General features: G+C 42.0%; 1 protein-coding gene across 2 annotated transcripts in view; it reads right to left on the bottom strand.

The window, feature by feature from the left end:
- The window catches only part of SNTG1 (syntrophin gamma 1), a 914,265-nt gene that overhangs the window by 373,500 nt on the left and 523,551 nt on the right, over nucleotides 1-17,214 (bottom strand). The window contains exon 5 of one of the 2 annotated variants that reach the window (XM_082259744.1): nucleotides 4,813-4,868. In XM_082259744.1, the coding sequence (XP_082115870.1) occupies nucleotides 4,813-4,839 (27 nt within the window). In that variant the 5' untranslated portion in view covers nucleotides 4,840-4,868. Of the gene's footprint in view, nucleotides 1-4,812; nucleotides 4,869-17,214 lie in introns of those variants that run through there. The other variant, XM_082259745.1, reaches the window with a different exon arrangement.

Genomic DNA, 17,214 nt, shown 5'->3' with positions numbered 1-17,214 from the left:
AGACATTTTAAAAATAATTTTTATGCTTCCCCATGCAAGATCAGGATCCACACTCCTCAACCACATCTTAGGTTTTGGCTCGGCTCAACTCCACCGAAGCAACCGCTTCTATCAGCAACAGGAGTTCTTTGCCCCCATTGGAAGATTTGCCCTATTCTTTTTCTGGTGGCAACCACATTTTTTTTTTCACTTTAATTTTTGGTGATAACGGTATACAGTACAAATAGAGAGGGTGAATTCCGTCAGCGGGAATACAGATGAGAAAAAAAACAGACCAGTGTTCTGATCCCTCTCCACTCCAAGTTTTTCATTTAGCTATACTTCCAGTAAAAGAACAGCAGATTTAAAACTGTATATTAAGCTTGACTGCATTTCAGCAATAAATCATGAGGTTCAATCAGGCTTTAAAAAAAAAAAAAAAAAACATATAGTGGTCAATTCACTAAGAGTTAAACAACGCTAAAAAAAAATGTGGTAAAAAAATGCATGCAGAAACAATTATGCAAATGTTCAATTTACTAAGAATGGTGCTGTTAAAAACTAGTGTGGTACGGTAATTACTGCATATTTTCATGCTATAATCTCATATATTTATCTTATTGAGTTGGTTGCTAAGGAGCGAATCGGGCTACCTTGTCCTTAACAACAACAAATGACTCATTAGCTGTCAGTGGGTTCCCCGCTGACAGCTAAATGTAAAGAAAACATGCTGGCAATTACAAATTATAAAAAAAAAAACAGCATTGGGTCCCCCCCCCCCCCATGCATACCAGGCCCTTTGGGTCTGGTATGTATTTTAGAAGGAACACCACGGCAACATTTAAAAAAAACAAAATTAATGCCAGACACTTATCTGAGCATGCAGCCTGGCATGCCAGGAAAGGGAGGGGATGAGCGAGCGCTCTGTCCCCCCACCCCAAAGCGCATTTGATAAATAACGTGTACTAAGACGGGTCTGGAGTGGTCAATGTGGGGTACCTTAAGGCTCTGTCTTGGGACCAATTCTGTTTAATTTATTCATAAATGATATGGAGGATGGGATACATAGCTCAATCTCAGTTTTTGAGGATGACACTTAAAAAAACAGGGCAATAACTTCACATCAGGATATAGAAATTTTACAGAAAAAAAAACTGAACAAGATAATGGGGTGGGGAACTACATGGCAAATGAGTTTTAATGTGGAGAAATGTAAGGTGATACACTTTGGGGCTAAAAACATAAACGTAAACTACTCAATAGGGGAGAACCTCTGGGGGAGACAAGGATATAGAAAGATCTGGGGGTCCTAGTGGAAGACAAACTGAGCAATAGCATGTAATGTCAAGCTACAGCTAGCAAAGCCAGCAGAATATTAGCATGCATAAAAAGGGGATATACTCTAGAGATAAAACTATAATCCTGCAACTTTAGAAAACTCTGGTTCGACCACATCTGGAGTATTCCGTCCAGTTCTGGTTACCAGTCCTCAGAAGAGATGTGCTGGAGCTGGAGAGAGTCTAAAGAAAGGCAACTAAATTAATACAGGGATTGGAGGACCTCAATTATGAGGAATGACTACAAGCACTAAATCCCAGTACAGGGAAAACAATGACACAGGGCCACACAATGTCATTGGGCATGCACAATGACATAGGGCCACGCAATAAAGCTGTGCAGGGTTTTTTTCACTGTCAGGGCGATAAGGAGGTGGAACTCTCTTCTACAATTGGTGGTGTCAGCAGAAGTATTGATATTTTTGAAAGACTCTTGGATGTGCATCTTAGTGAACACAATATACAGGGATATGGAAAATTATTATTGACACTGACACATGTACACCAACACAGGTTGGACTGGATGGACTATTGTCTTTATTCAACCTTACCTACTATGTAACTATGTTGATGGGGACAAGGGCCTCTTCCCCACAACCCTGGGCAGTGGTTGTGGGGGTCTGAGGGTGGGGGACTTTTTGGAATCTCGAAGCCCCCTTTAAAAAGGGGGCCCCGAGATCCCAGCCCCCCCCATGTGAATGAGTAAGGCTACATTGTACCCCTATTCATTCACCAAAAAAAGTGTCAAAAAAGAAATAAAAACACACACACCATTTTTGACAATTCCATTATTACATTTTTTTTTAAATGTCCTCCGAAGTAGATCCAATGTCAATTATGAAGCCCGCTACACCACCAGACCCAAAAAATAAGAAAATAGGGAAAAACACTGGCCCCGATGAAGGCTCCTGCCTGCTCTGCCATTGACAGTTCCTAAATAGCTAAGGGGTTAGTCACTCAGTAACATTACAGGGTGACCCCGCCCCTTGTGACGTCACTATCTCAGCATACTCCTGGCTGATGACGTTACAAGGGGGCGGAAGTCACTCAGTGATGTCACCGGGCATCATGATTTACGTTGGATCTACATCAGGACATACATATTTTTTTTAAATAAAGGAATTTTAAAGAAAGTATTATTGACTTTTTTTGGTGAATGAGTACAATGTACCCCATACTCATTCAAATAGGAGAAACTGGGACCCCCTTGTTAAAGACCCCTACAACCACCACCCAGGGTTGTGGGTAAGATGCCCTTGTCCCTATCAACATGAGGACAAGGTGCTTTGCGATGGAGGGGGCAAAGTACTCCCATAATGAGGACATGTGGCCTGGTATGGTTCAGAAGGAGGGGGTGCTCTCTCATCCCCTCCCTTTCCTGACCTATCCAGCTTCATACTCAGATAAGGGTATGGTGTGGATTTTGGGGGCATCCGACATTGTTTTTTTTTTACATTTTGGTGTGGGGTTCCCCTTAAAATCAACACCATCCAAAAGGTCCTAGTATGCATGGGGGGGGCCCACACTGTTTTTTGCCTGGCATGTTTTCCTTACAATCAGCTGATGAGTAATCTGTTGTTAGGGATGTGGCGGCTGGCTTCCTGGCCCTCTCCTTAGCAACCAGCTATGGGGGAACCCCCATGCAGTTTCTGACAAACACCGCACGTGATACTGCCAGCAAAACACTGGTAATAAATATTGCATGTTTTTTACTCTATATTCCATTTGTGAATTGGAGTTAAGAGCTTAGCGCGTGTTTTTTTTTTTTGGCAACATTTTCTATTTTGCGATAATCATTATTTTTTTGTGAATTGGACTTAATTGAACTGCATGCAATAATTAATGCAAAAAAGTCATATGACTGTGTTATCGCATGTGGGTAACCATTAGTGAATTGACCCCATAGTTTAGTAAATTTACTCTTTAAAACCGTGATTCTTTTTTACTTCGCTTTTGGAACTGAAGTTCTAAAATCACAACCAACAAATCAGCACACCAACATTCACAATCAAGTTGGTTTGTAAAAGAGGGGCTTATATAGGATACTAAATGTTACCCCTAACTAAATTACTTTGGGCTGCTGGGTATCATAAACAATCTTTTTTTTTTTTTTTTTTAATACTTTTTTGTCCCGTTTGTGTTACTTTTTTTTTTTTCTTTGACGCATCTATGTGCTACCAAACTCCTTTCGCCTCAAATGGTTGCATGGTATCAGGGCTGGTTTTCTACTGTGTCAGTAGTTGACGAACCGCATAATGTGAGTAAAGACAGCTACTTGCAGTCTCCATTAGAAGCCCACGTGACAAGGTGACAATAAAGAAGCACAATTGGAAGAAAAGGACAGAGTGTTGTCATTGTAAATGACTTTGAAATTACAATAAAGCAAACATCACCAAAAAAACAGAAGTACCCCCCACACCATATTTGGATTTTCTGTTTTTCAGGGAGTGGGTACCTAGTTTTGATAGGTCCCACTGCAGCTCTGACCAAGTGATCGGAGCAGAAGTTGCTGCCCCCCCCCCCCTCCATGCCCGCAACCTCCTGAAAAACATCACGGGTCCCAGGAGGCTATAAGATCATTTACAAGGAGCCACAGCCATTTTTCTACAGTTAACATGGAGGTGCCGGGAATCTGAAACTGGAAAAGAACCTGCTCGGGTGAGGACATCCAGACAGGTGTCTGTTTATTAAAAGTCAGCAGCTACTGTATTTGTAGCTGCTGACTCTTTTTTTTTTTAAACCAGATTGAAGCTCTTCTTTAACTTGTCAAACCTTTAGGTGATTGGGTTTGCATATGCTTCAACTGTTTACTGTCCTTGTGAGCTTTTATCAATGTTTTTCTCTAATCTTTAGACCCTTCTTTCTTTATTTCTGATATGCAATTGCAATGTTGTTGCCTTGCTAGAAAGTCCCCAGGAAAGATTTAAACACATTTATGAATATAGTCCTACTATTGCAAAGAGAAAGGAGTTTACCTAGAATAAATTATTTCCCTATGACATGTTAATAAAGTTCTGGTAAGTTTATAACTACAGGCACATCATCAGTATCATTGTTTCCTCATTTGGGAATCAGCCGTAGAAGTTAAAGCCAGAACGACAACTGTAACAACAAAACAGGCACAACCTGTTATTTTATCTCTCTTCTGGGGGCCACTAGAGAAAAATCTTTGGGATGTGAAATGAAATTTGCAGATTACAAATAATATGGTGTTACTGCTATGACAATGTTTACAAGGCACCCAATATGAACTTTTACGTAGAATTGAAAAATACAAATCCCTATTGGAATATGAAAGTACATAAAATGCATAAAAAAAGCTCTATTATAACTAAAAATGTAAATACTGGTCCCTGAAATTTTACCCTAGCTACAAAGAAAAAGCAAGACGGTCATTTGATTCATCAAAATATAATAGGGATCTGAAGTATCAAAATGAAATAGGGGTCTGAAGTATATGCCATTTCAAAACAGTGTAATCATTTTAAGTGCTCACCTCATCACATGTCGTCCTGAAATCCATATGCCGTAGCACTGTTTGGGATATTCTGTCTAAAAAGAAGAAAAAAATAATGCATTAATATACCTAGGCTTGTTGTGTTTTAATGTTTCAATGAGTCATCAGTCACTTAAAACAGTACAATGTGACTGTGTACTTGCACACACACATATACTGTATTTACACAGTATATGTGTACCTATATTACCAAAAGTATTTGGACGCCTGCCTTTACACGCACATGGCATCCCAGTCTTAGTCCGTAGGGTTCGATATTGAGTTGGCCCACCCTTTGCAGCTATAACAGCTTCAACTCTTCTAGGAAGACTGTCCACAAGGTTTAGAAGTGTGTCAATGGGAATGTTTGACCATTCTTCCAGAAGCGCATTTGTGAGGTCAGGCACTGATGTTGGAGAGAAGGTCTGACTCTCCAAATCATTTGGCGGAGGGGGGATGGATTATGGTGTGGGGTTGTTTTTCAGGGGTGGGGCTTGGCCCCTTAGTTAAAATGAAGGGAACTCTTAAGGAGTCAGCATACCCAGACATTTTGGACAATTTCATGCTCCCGCATTTGTGGGAACAGTTTAGGGATGGTCCCTTCCCGTTCGAACATGACTGCACACCAGTGCATAAAGCAAGGTCCATAAAGACACAGATGAGCGAGTATGGGGTGGAGGAACTTGACTGGCCTGCACAGAGTCCTGACCTCAACCTGATAGAACACCTTTGGGATGAATTATAGCGGAGACTGCGAGCAAGGCCATCTTGACCAACATCAGTGCCTGACCTCAAAAATGTGCTTCTGGAAGAATGGTCCAACATTCCCATAGACACACTCCTAAACCTTGTGGATAATAGTGATGGGCCGAACATCCCCCTGTTCAGTTCACACCAGAACATCTCAAACAGGGAAAAAGTTCTAGTAAACATGTGAGCTCTATTAAAATCTATGGGACACGAACATGAAAAATCAAAAGTCCCCATTTTAAAGGCTATTGCCATAACAAGTGTATAGGGCCATGGGCTCCGCCCTAGGGGACATGTATCAATGCAAAAAAATGTTTTTAAAACTATTGTTTTTAAAGGCTCAATGATTTTATTGATGTTTAAAGTGAAACAATAAAAATGAAAAATTACTTTAAATATCGTGCCTGGGGGTTCCCCTTAATGTGTCTTTAAAGTAGTGCATCTGTACAAGAAATGGAGCCTGCTGCAGCAATACTGACATTTCTAAAGGAAAAAATGTCATATAAACTTGCTCGCGGCTGTAATGTATTGTTGGCTCCCAGCAAAACAGATAAAAAAAGGGAAAAAAAACGGCCAAAATAAAAAAAGCAAAACGGCGTAGGGTGCCCCCAAAATCCATACCAGAATTTATCCAAGCATGAAGCCTGGCAGGTTAGGAAAGGGGGGATAAGCAAGCGCCGCCCCTCATGAACCGTACCAGGCCACATGTCCTCAACATGAGGGGGGGTGCTCTGGGGCAGGGGCCTCTGGGGACAAGGGCCTCTTCAAGGACCCCAGATTCCGCCCCCCCCCCCTATGTGAATGGGTATCAGGTACGTCATACCCCTACCCATTCACCAAAAAAGTGTACAAACACATAAGACAGCTTTTGACAAATCCTTTATTCAAAAATAAAAATATAGTGTAAATCCATCATCGATCACGCCGCCCGAGAAAAAAAAAAAAGCTCCACTCTCGGTAAACCCTTCCCGTGGACTGTCTATTCCCATTTTGACAGTTCTTATATAAGGAATGGGCGGGCCACGCAGGTGATGTCACTGGGTGGCCTGCCCCTCTTTACATCATGGGTCGTTGCATGCTGGGTTTGTGATGTCCCGAGGGGCAGGGCTGTGGTGGGCGATGATTGACTCTGGATTTACATCGGGGGACACTATGTTTTAAATTTTAAAATAAAGGACTTGTCAAAAACTATCTTGTGTGTTTATTATTTTTTGTACACTTTTTGGTGAATGGGTAGGAGTATGATGTACCCAATACCTATCCACATTTGGGGGAGGCAGGGATCTGGGGGCCCTCTTGTTAAAGGGGGCTTCCAGACTCTGATAAGCCCCCCACCCACTGACCCCCACAACCACAGCCCAGGGTTGTTGGGAAGAGGCCCTTGTCCCCATCAACATGGGGACAAGGTGCTTTGGGGGGCACCTCAAAGCACCCTCCCCATGTTGAGGGCAAGTGGCCTGTTATGGTTCAGGAGGAGGGGGCGCTCGCTCGCCCCCCCCCCCTTTCCTGGCCTGCCAGGCTGCATGTTCAGATAAGGGTCTGGTATGGATATTAGGGGGGACACCACACCATTTTTTTTAAAAATTTTGACATGGAGTTCTCCTTAAAATATATACTAGACCCAAAGGGCTTGGTATGGATTTTTTTTTGGGGGGGGGGACCCCACTCCCTTTTTTTCTTTAATTTTAGCGTGGAGTTCCCCTTAAAATCTATACCAGACCCAAAGGGCCTGGTAAAGATTTTGGAGGGGGGGATCACCGTTTTTTTTTTTAATTCTGTCATGGGGGTCCTCCTAAAAGCCATACAAGGCCCAAAGGGTCCCCCAAGCTGTTTTTACCCCAGTTTTTTTAAATTTACATTTTCTTTTTACAATTATTTTTTTTAAATTCAGCTCTCAGCAGGGAAGCCTTAACAACCTATTGACTGTGCGCTTGGTGGGCAAACATCCCGCTAAGTGCAGAGAAAGTTTAGGTGTTAGGCGGGTGCCTGAATGGGCAATGTTTAAAACTTATGTTCAGCCCAAACCCTTTACCTATCCCTAGTGGTGCCTAAACACTGTAACCCCTCACAGTTACTCTTACTGAGAGCAGGAATGGGCCCTTCTGGTAAAAATGTGAAAAAAAATAAAATGACATGTACCTGTCATACAGGTGCAGAAAAATTGGGCCTTGGGTGTTGGTGGTGCCTGAACACTGTAACCCCTCACAGTTACACTTGCTGGGCACAGGAACGGGCCCTGCTGTATAAAATTGGAAAAAAAAATGAAATTGCATGCTCCTGTCTTACAGGTGCAGAAAAATTTGGCATTGGATGTTGGCAGTGCCTGAACACTGCAACCCCTCACAGTTACTCTTACTGGGCGCAGAAACAGACCCTGCTGTTAAAAATTAGAAAAAAATATTGAAATTACATGCGCTTGTCAAACAGGTGCAGAAAAATTGGGCCTTGGGTGTTGGTGGTGCCCTAAACAAAAAACATTGTTGAAAGCTAGTATAATCAAGATTCAGGAACAGGATAGGCAGCGGAGGCAGTTTTCAAAGGAACCCAGATCCCTAGCAAATTCAATCAGTTACATCAGCATCAGGGGCTTTATAGCTGCTGTTGATCCAGGAATGATTCATTTTGATAAATGTCAACTGGTAAACGGAGTTTGTGGACAGACACACTCTTTTATCCATCACAAAACCTCCAGCAGCACTGACTGGCCATTTGAAAATCACACTGGAAGCAGGACAGGCCAGTAGTTTAATTGAATATTGAGCAGGTTCTGGCCAGTGATCTATCCTCAAGACCCAGTAACCCAGTGGATGCTCAGTTGGAAAGGTCTCCAAATCTGCTCTTGCCCTAGATAATCCTGCACCACATGATGCAGATGCTGTATAAACCTAACAGCCCTGGGCACTGAGGACTAAAGAATTGTTTAAAGGCATCGGTCAGCCGGCCGCCTTCTGCACCGCTCATCCTTTGACCAAACAAAGCCCCAGAAACATGTTATCCAGGAAATGGTAACCTCCTAGTGTCTGGAAAGGTGTTAAACAATTTTTTCTTCAAGGCTTCCTAAAGATGTCTCCTCCTCTGCTCCCTGCGAAGGCAGGATGAGCTCTGCAACTTTACTCTTGTAACCTGGATTAAGAAGGGTTGCCAGCCAGTAATGATCCCTCTCCCTGATACCAAGAATCCTCGGGTCCTTTTGCAGGCTTTGCAGAATCAGGGAGCCCATGCAGCTTAAATTTGAGGAGGCATGAGATTCTGAGTCCTCTGGGTCACTAAGAAGGACATTGTCAGGAGCAACCTCCTCTCCTCAGCCACGTACAACTCCTGGGGATTCTGGGGAATGAAAACCATCCCTTAAAGACTGCTGTATGTTATCCTCTACATTCATGCTGCCACAATCCTCCTCCTCTCCCTCCTGTTTGTTTTGCGGTCCCGCAGGAAGGGTATCTGCATAAAGGGGGCCTTGTGAGGAAAGAAGTCCTCCTCTTCCTCCCGCTGTTCTGGGAACTTCCTGCCGAGCACCCCGGGTCTTCGCGTGTTCAGCAAACACACAAACACCCGATGTTCGAGTCGAATGTATGTTCAACTCGAACATAAAGCCCATCAATAGTGGACAGCCTTCCCAGAAGAGTTAAAGCTGTTATAGCTGCAAAGGGCAGGCCAACTCAATATTGAACCCTACAAACTAAGACTGGGATGCTATTAAAGTTCATGTGCAGGCATCCCAATACTTTTGGTAATATAGGGTATATTAGGTAAATCTTGTGAAGTTAGAGCAGTATTATACTGGTGGAGGGATATGCACACTACAAATATAAGCAAGCCTATATTACCCACTGGTAGAGAAAATGTATATATGCACAATGTTTTTATTTTCTATTATTTTCTGCTACTAGAATATAGCATACTAATGCAAATGGACACAGGACACTGATGATATATGTATACATATATACAGTATCTCACAAAAGTGAGATCACCCCTCACATTTTTTGTAAATATTTTATTAGATCTTTTTATGTGATGACAATGAAGAAATTACACTTTGTTAAAATGTAAAGTAGTGAGCGTACAGCTTGTATAACAGTGTAAATTTGCTGTCCCCTCAAAATAACTCAACACACAGCCATTAAAAGTGAGTACACCTCTAAGTGAAAATGTCCAAATTGGGTCCAATTAGCCATTTTCCCACCTCGTTGTCATGTGACTCGTTAGTGTTACAAGGTCTCAGGTGTGAATGTGGAGCAGCTGTGTTAAATTTGGTGTTATTGTTCTGACTCTCTCATACTGGTCACTGGAAGCTCAACATGGCACCTCATGGCAAAGAACTCTCTGAGGATCTGAAAAAAGAATTGTTGCTCTACATAAAGATGATGGCCTAAGCTATAAGAAGATTTCCAAGACCCTGAAACTGGGCTGCAGCATGGTGGACAAGACCACACAGCGGCTTAACAGGACAGGTTCAACTCAGAACAGGCCTTGCCATGGTCAACCAAAGAAGTTGAGTGCGCGTGCTCAGTGTCATATCCTGAGGTTGTCTTTGGGAAATAGACGTATGAGTGCTGCCAGCATTGCTGCAGAGGTTAAAGGGTTGGGGGGTCAGCCTGTCTGTGCTCAGACCATACGCCGCACACTGCATCAAATTGGTCTGCATGGCTTCCATCCCAGAAGGAAGCCTCTTCTAAAGATGATGCACAAGAAAGCCTGCAAACAGTTTGCTGAAGACAATTAAACTAAGGACATGGATTAAAGGAACCATGTCCTGTGGTCTCATGTGACCAAGATAAACTTATTTGGTTCAGATAGTGTCAAGCATGTGTGGCAGCAACCAGTTGAGGAGTGCAAAGACAAGTGTGTCTTGCCTACAGTCAAGCATGGTAGTGGGAGTATTATGGTCTGGGGCTGCATGAGAGCTGCCGGCACTAAGGAGCTACAGTTCATTGGGGGAACCATGAGCCAACATGTACTGTGACATACTGAAGCAGAGCATGATCCCCTCCCTTCTGAGACTGGCCTTAGGGCAGTATTCCAACATGATAATGACCCCAAACACAAACTCAAAGACGACCACTGCTTTGCTATAGAAGCTGAGGGTAAAGGGGATGGACTGGCCAAGCATGTCTCCAGACCTAAACCCTATTGAGTATCTGTGGGGCATCCTCAAATGGAAGGTGGAGGAGCACAAGGTCTCTAACATCCCCCAGCTCTGTGATGTCGTCATGGAGGAGTGGAAGAGGACTCCAGTGGCAACCGGTGAAGCTCTGGTGAACTCCATGCCCGAGAGGGTTAAGGCAGTACTGAAAAATAATGGTGGTCATACAAAATATTGACACTTTGGGCTCAGCTTGGACATTTTAACTTAGGGGTGTACTCACGTTTATTGCCAGTGGTTTAGACAAAATTGTCTGTGTGTTGAGTTATTTTGAGTGTACAGCAAATTTACACTGTTATACAAGCTGTACACTCACTACTTTACATTGTATCAAAGTGTCATTTCTTCAGTGTTGTCACATGAAAAGATATTACAAAATATTTACAAAATTGTGCGTGGTGTCATTACGTTTGTGAGATACTGTATATATTGTGACAGGAAGTCAGGTAAATCTGTGAATGTAGTCACAGACAGGAGCTACACTTCCACCTGGGTTAGACAAATCACCAATTACTATAGGGTGTTGGCTGCAGAGGTAGCCAGAACTGTCTAAGGAATTTGAAAGGCCTTCAGATGTTCAGAATGAGGAAATGAAGGCCTCTATAATTTGTCCAAAGGAAGTCTAATGGATTGCTGCCTCCGGAAGCTGTCTCCTGAAGCCATGTGGGCTGGGAGAAGGAGGACAGTCAGCTGAGTGCCTCCCGACAAGCTGTGTGGGCATGGGAGAAGACCCCCTGAAGTGATGTGTGCTAAGGAGGGTAACCAAGTGTGAAGACGTCTCAAAGGTGAGAAAACAAACTATTTCTATGTGAAAGAAATAAAGGAATGTTTGCCATGTGGAGAGACAAGCCAAGAGACATTCTCATTGTGATGAGTTAAGCGACATGTTCAATGGACATTTGTGCTGTGTGAAGAGATTATAAATGGACTATTGAGTGTCCGCTGTAGGACAAGAAAGTCTGCCCAACAGTAGGTTGGAGACAGACTCTTAGGTAGGTTCCAGTGTGTGAAGGTAGCCGCCCACCGTGGCAAGGATTTATTTTGTTTTATTTTATTTTGGCTATTTTGATGCTTGCACTGGTATGAAGAAAAATTGCAAGAATAAACCTCATACACTGTTTTTGCAACCACTTCTCGGCTATCTTAATGTGTAAATGCACCCCCCAAGGGGTCATCCACACCTGCCACCGAGCTAATCCCTCACAATATATATATATATATATATATATATATATATAAATATATATATATATATATAGCACCCTACAGGTAGGTGCTAGGTAAAATATAGTGGGCTTTGTCTGCCTAACAGCCATGTTTTCTTTTGTGCAGGTAGGTTGTCATGGCTACCAAGTGTGTTTGCTGAGAGGGTAGTCTCCTCACTGGCCCTGTGAGAGGCTTCTCATTGGGCAGCGAGGGAGACCCAATCAGGAGACACATCCAGGCTTTTAACTATCCTAGGAGGCAGATTGTGCTGCAAAGGATTCTTGGAGTGGGTATAAGTTTGGGGGTGGCTCATGACACGATGTCTTTGGCGGGAGCAGAGTTTCAGGAAGGAGAGTGCGGCTGTCTCTCCTCCTGTCTGAGGAAGGAGGATGTCTCAGGGTGTCGCCTGAGTGTCCAGAGAGTGCTGAGTGAGCTGAGGGGAGAGAGAGGGGTCCAGTCCCAGGAAAGCCTACACAGGTCGTGAGTATTGAGGTTTGCCCCTTGGGGTCTGCCTCCGGAAGAGGTTCTGGGATCCAGTGCCAGCTAGTTGTAAAGGGGGTACCTAGGTTGAGGACCCTGAAGCTACAGAGGGGGTACATAGTCAGTGGACCCTGAAGAGTTGAAGTTAAAGTGGGCACCTGCGGTTGGGCCCTGAATTGTACAGAGTGTGTCAGTTGCAGGTACAGCTATACAGAGTTCTACTTCATACTACCTCAAGCTAGTCAAGCGGGGGGGGGGAGGGCAGTATTCAGTGACTTCCACAGCACAACAGTGTCAGGAGTTCTACAGTTCTCAGTCCTGGATCTTCTGAACTAATAGTCGAGGACCCAGCACTTCTGTGTTCTACAGGATATTTACAGTGTTAGAGAGCGTTGGCTAGCGCCGGCTGGCGTCAAGGAAGCGCCAGTGGGCATTTTTCATGAGTAAAAGTCCCACATGTAATTAGTTTAAGCCTCAAGGAGTATCCCACTTATTCCCTTCTCCCATCCCCTTTAAATCAAATAAAAACCACAAACAAAGATGCCGGAGTTGTCGCTGCTTCAGTTGTCACACCCAGGGTCACGTCACAGCTCACATCGGCTGAAGAGAGTACCGGTACTAATGGCAGACCCACATCAGGGCACAGGCCTGGAAACCTTGCCACATATATATAAGTTAAAGTATATACATATACAGGTATATATATATATATATATACATATATATATATATATATATATAATTTTTCGAATGGACTGTTCATAATTTTAATTGTATTTATATTATTTTGATGTGATATTCATTTAACATGAATTGCACATACTTTATTTATAAAACAGTAAGCACTTTACTGAGCACTTGAAAATTCTTGGCATTCTACACTTATTGAACTTTATTGATTTTAGACCTTGAGAATTATAGCAAACAGTTTATTGCCCCGGGCAAAAAATTTCATTCCTATGGTGTCACCATATGACTGGACTGGTGTGGTGGTAATCAAGAACACAGACTGGTGACAATATGAAAAAAATATATTGTTTTTAAACATTTTTTCTTTTTTTTTTCTTTTTACTGATCCAGAGCTGCATAGTATCCTCATGTTTAATAGTTCAAAATGTTTACATAGTTACATAGTTAGTCAGGTTGAAAAAAGTCCACCTAGCTCAATCAATAAAAAAACAAAAAACAAAAAGAAAACAGAGCCATGAAAACCTTGTGAACAGTAGGTGATTTATTTGCAGAAGTGTTTATTCCTAAACTGCATTGTATGTATGCCATGTAATCAAATAAGAGAAACATTGGCCAGCAAAATGGGTTTGATTTACTTGCAGGATCTAATCAGTATTACACTTTTTCAACCCATATGTTTATAATACCTAAAAGCTTACCCTGTCACAGCATGTCAGTATACAGTAAAACCTTGGATTGCAAGCATAATTTGTTCCAGAAGCATGCTTGTAATCCACAGCACTTATATATCAAAGCAAATTTCCCCATAAGAAATAATAGAAACTCAGATGCTTCATTCCGCCACTATTTATTTATAAGTCCTTCAGTCTATAGTCCATATAAAAAGATTATAGAATTCAAGGCAACTTCGAAGCAACTTCAGGGAATGCATGGGTAATCTTCCTGTAATGTCGGATCTAAATCACATCAATTTGGATGAGGATCTGACTTAGGGCTCATGCACACTGCAGCTCAAAAAAAAAGCTGCTTTTACAGGCATTTGAGCTTTTATTTCATCTTGAAGAAGCTTGTGCTTTTTTGTGCTCTTGTGCACATTTTTATTGAGCTCTTTTGAGCTTCTTTGAGCTCCTTTGAGCATATATGTTTTTTTTTTTCCACAAGCACTCCTTGAAGTCTATGGGCACAAGTTGGTTAGAAGTTGTCTTGAAGTAGTACAGGAAACTTTTCTAAAGTCGGAGCGACACCAGTAGTGCTAATTAAGAAAGCTCTCAAAGACCTCGCTCATTTATCAAGGTAAAATTTATAAAAGAAATGTGCTCATCTTGTAAAACATTCGCAGACCAAGTTAATTGCAATCCAAGGTTTTACTGTACTATGTTGTAATACTCAAATTAAAATTTACCTTTTAGTTTAAAGCAGCTAAATCTATTCTAGATGCAATTTCTAAAGAAAAGGTGCTCAAGGTCTTACACTTTGTTTTCCTTAAAAATCAACCACAGCCTGAGTAGAAAAGCCTGTCCCCTGCCAGCAGACTACAGAGTGGGACTCTTACACTCTGTGGGAAAGAGCGTGTCAGACCTCTGCAAAATGACTAGTGCTTCCACAGAGGATGCAAGAGTTCCGTTCTGCAGCTGCCAGCAAGGAACAGACTTTTATACTCAAACTGTGGCTGCTTTAATAATAAAATAAACTGTATGCCATTGAGAACCTTATGATTTGTTATGCCTGGAATGTATTCTGTTGATTTAAACTGAAAATAAGATTTAACTTTAACTATAAAGCAGTGAGTTTGGCATGCATGCAGTATGCCCATAAGGTTTTATTTAACTCTCTACAGTTTTTTTTAAGCATGGCAATCGGTAAGTGCCCCAGCTGCAAGGCTTCAAATTTATCATGCATTTTTCTCTGCTGAAATTATGAGAGCAAATTATCTTTTTTAGCAAGCACTAATAAAATGAAAATTAGAACTTTTAAAATCATTAAGCAGAAACCAAATGTGAAAACTGACATAAGGTGAAGGCAAAAATTCTGTAGTTTCACAGCAGGTTAATACTATGGGTAATGGACACACATGTCATCCTGGTGACAGGTATCTTCTGAGAGTACAGCAAAACAAAAATCTGACAAATATGTTTACTCAATAAAATGACACAAAGGTCATTGCCATCCAAGCAGATGTTCTATAAACTGAATGTCATTGATGTCATCCTCAATGCTCCTGCTGACATTAAGATGTGCATAAAAATGGTTTTAGTTTGATTTGGGAAAATATGTTTAATTTTTGCATGTTAAAAGCTCAGCGGGAAAAAAACTTAAATTCTGGTGTAGTCATAAGAAGAACAAAATCTGTGATGTAACCAAACAGCAATCTAGCCTCCAGCTGTTTCTTAACTAGATCTCCCATAATGCTCAGCCAATTCCATCTTATCATTATAAAGGAAAATCGTACGTGAAGCCGCAACCAAAACACTAGAAGTTGCTCCTATTTTACTCCTAATACATCATTTTAATTTCTAGTGGAGGCTGACAAATAAAAATAAATGCAGTTGTGACTATCTGAAATGGCCCTATGATCTTGTGTAGTATGTAAAAATGTTTTAACCACTTAAGCCCCGGAAGATTTTACCCCCTTCCTGACCAGGGCCTATTTTGTGATTCTGCACTGCGTGATTTAACGGACAATTGCGCGGTCTTGCAACGATGTATCTAAACTAATTTGACGTTCTTTTTTTTCCCACAAACAGAGCTTTCTTTTGGTGTTATTTGATCACCTGTGCGATTTTTTGATCATGCGCTATAAATAAAAAAAGAGCATTAATTTTGCAAAAATAAAAATATTTTTCACATTTTTTTATATGAAATTCCCCAAAAAAATGTAAAAATCAAATTTTTTTAACATTTTCGGCCAATTTGTTTTATGCTACATATGTTTGGTAAAAAAAATTGCAAAAAGCGTATTTTGATTGGTTTGTGCAAAAGTTATCGCATTTACTAACAAAGTGAAAGATTTTTGTCATTTTTGTTGTTTTTTTTGTTTAACGAGTAATGGCGGCGATCTGCGATTTTTTTTGCAGGACTGCGACATTGCGGTGGACAGATCGGACCCTTGACTGACATTTTTGACACTTTTGGGGTTACCAGTGACATTACTACAGTAATCAGTGCTATACATATGCACTGTTACTATAAAAATTACACTGGCAGTGAAGGAGTTAACTGTATTGGAGAGGGAGGGGTTAAGTGTGTCCTAGGGGCGTGTTTATAACTGTGATTGGCTGTGGCTACTAGTGTAAGAACAGAGATCAACGGTCCTACATAGTAGAACTGTCTGATCTCCATTCTTACACAGGGGAGACTGACAGGCGGCTGTGTTTACATTAGCCGCCTGCCTTTCTCCCGCTCTAACAGACGATCGTGAGTGCCCGGCGGACATCGGGTCCGACGGGCACACGCGCGGGGGGGGTCTGTGACCACACATAGCCCTACGTCGCTTTGCCTGTGAGGGGCTGACTGCCAGCGTAAATAGTCGTGCGGCGGTCGGCAAGCGGTTAAAACCTTATTGATGGGCGAAGAAGAAAACTACAATTCCCATCTAGTCATGTCTGTGAATGTCAGAGTTATACAAAGCCTCATGGGACGTGTAGTTCTGCAACAGCTGGAGGGTCATAGTTTGAAGATCCCTGCTTTAGGTATTATTGAAAATAATAAATACAGAACGAAGATATCAGCATCTGATAGGAAACCACTCTGACTTCACCCACAGGCCCTTGCAATCAAATTGTCACCAGACAATTTATAACAATAAAAATGTTTCCAAAAGATTATATGCACATTTATTGCGTGCTATTTACCTGTAAATGCCTCCCTTTTTGGGACATCCAAAAACCCTAAACCTGGTGCTGAACTCCAACATCTTGGATATAATATCAGCAGCTGACCCCTGTACTTGTTCCCTTCCCCCCTCCTCATCCCTAAACACCTACCTGACTCTTCTCATGATCCAGTGCTGCCCCAGGGGAAGCCCCCTCTCCTCTTTTCCTCTTGTCACAGGAGACACAGGCATCAGTGGGAGCCATAGGCTCCTGCTGCTGTCAGTCAAACTCCTGTGAGGAAAGAGAGGAGATGGGGCT

This window comes from Pelophylax lessonae (genome assembly GCF_965119305.1).
Source record: "Pelophylax lessonae genome assembly, chromosome: 5".
NCBI classification, from domain to species: domain Eukaryota; kingdom Metazoa; phylum Chordata; class Amphibia; order Anura; family Ranidae; genus Pelophylax; species Pelophylax lessonae.
The sequence above is the reverse complement of the archived record's forward strand: the minus strand, read 5'-3'. Positions and strand labels throughout refer to the sequence as shown.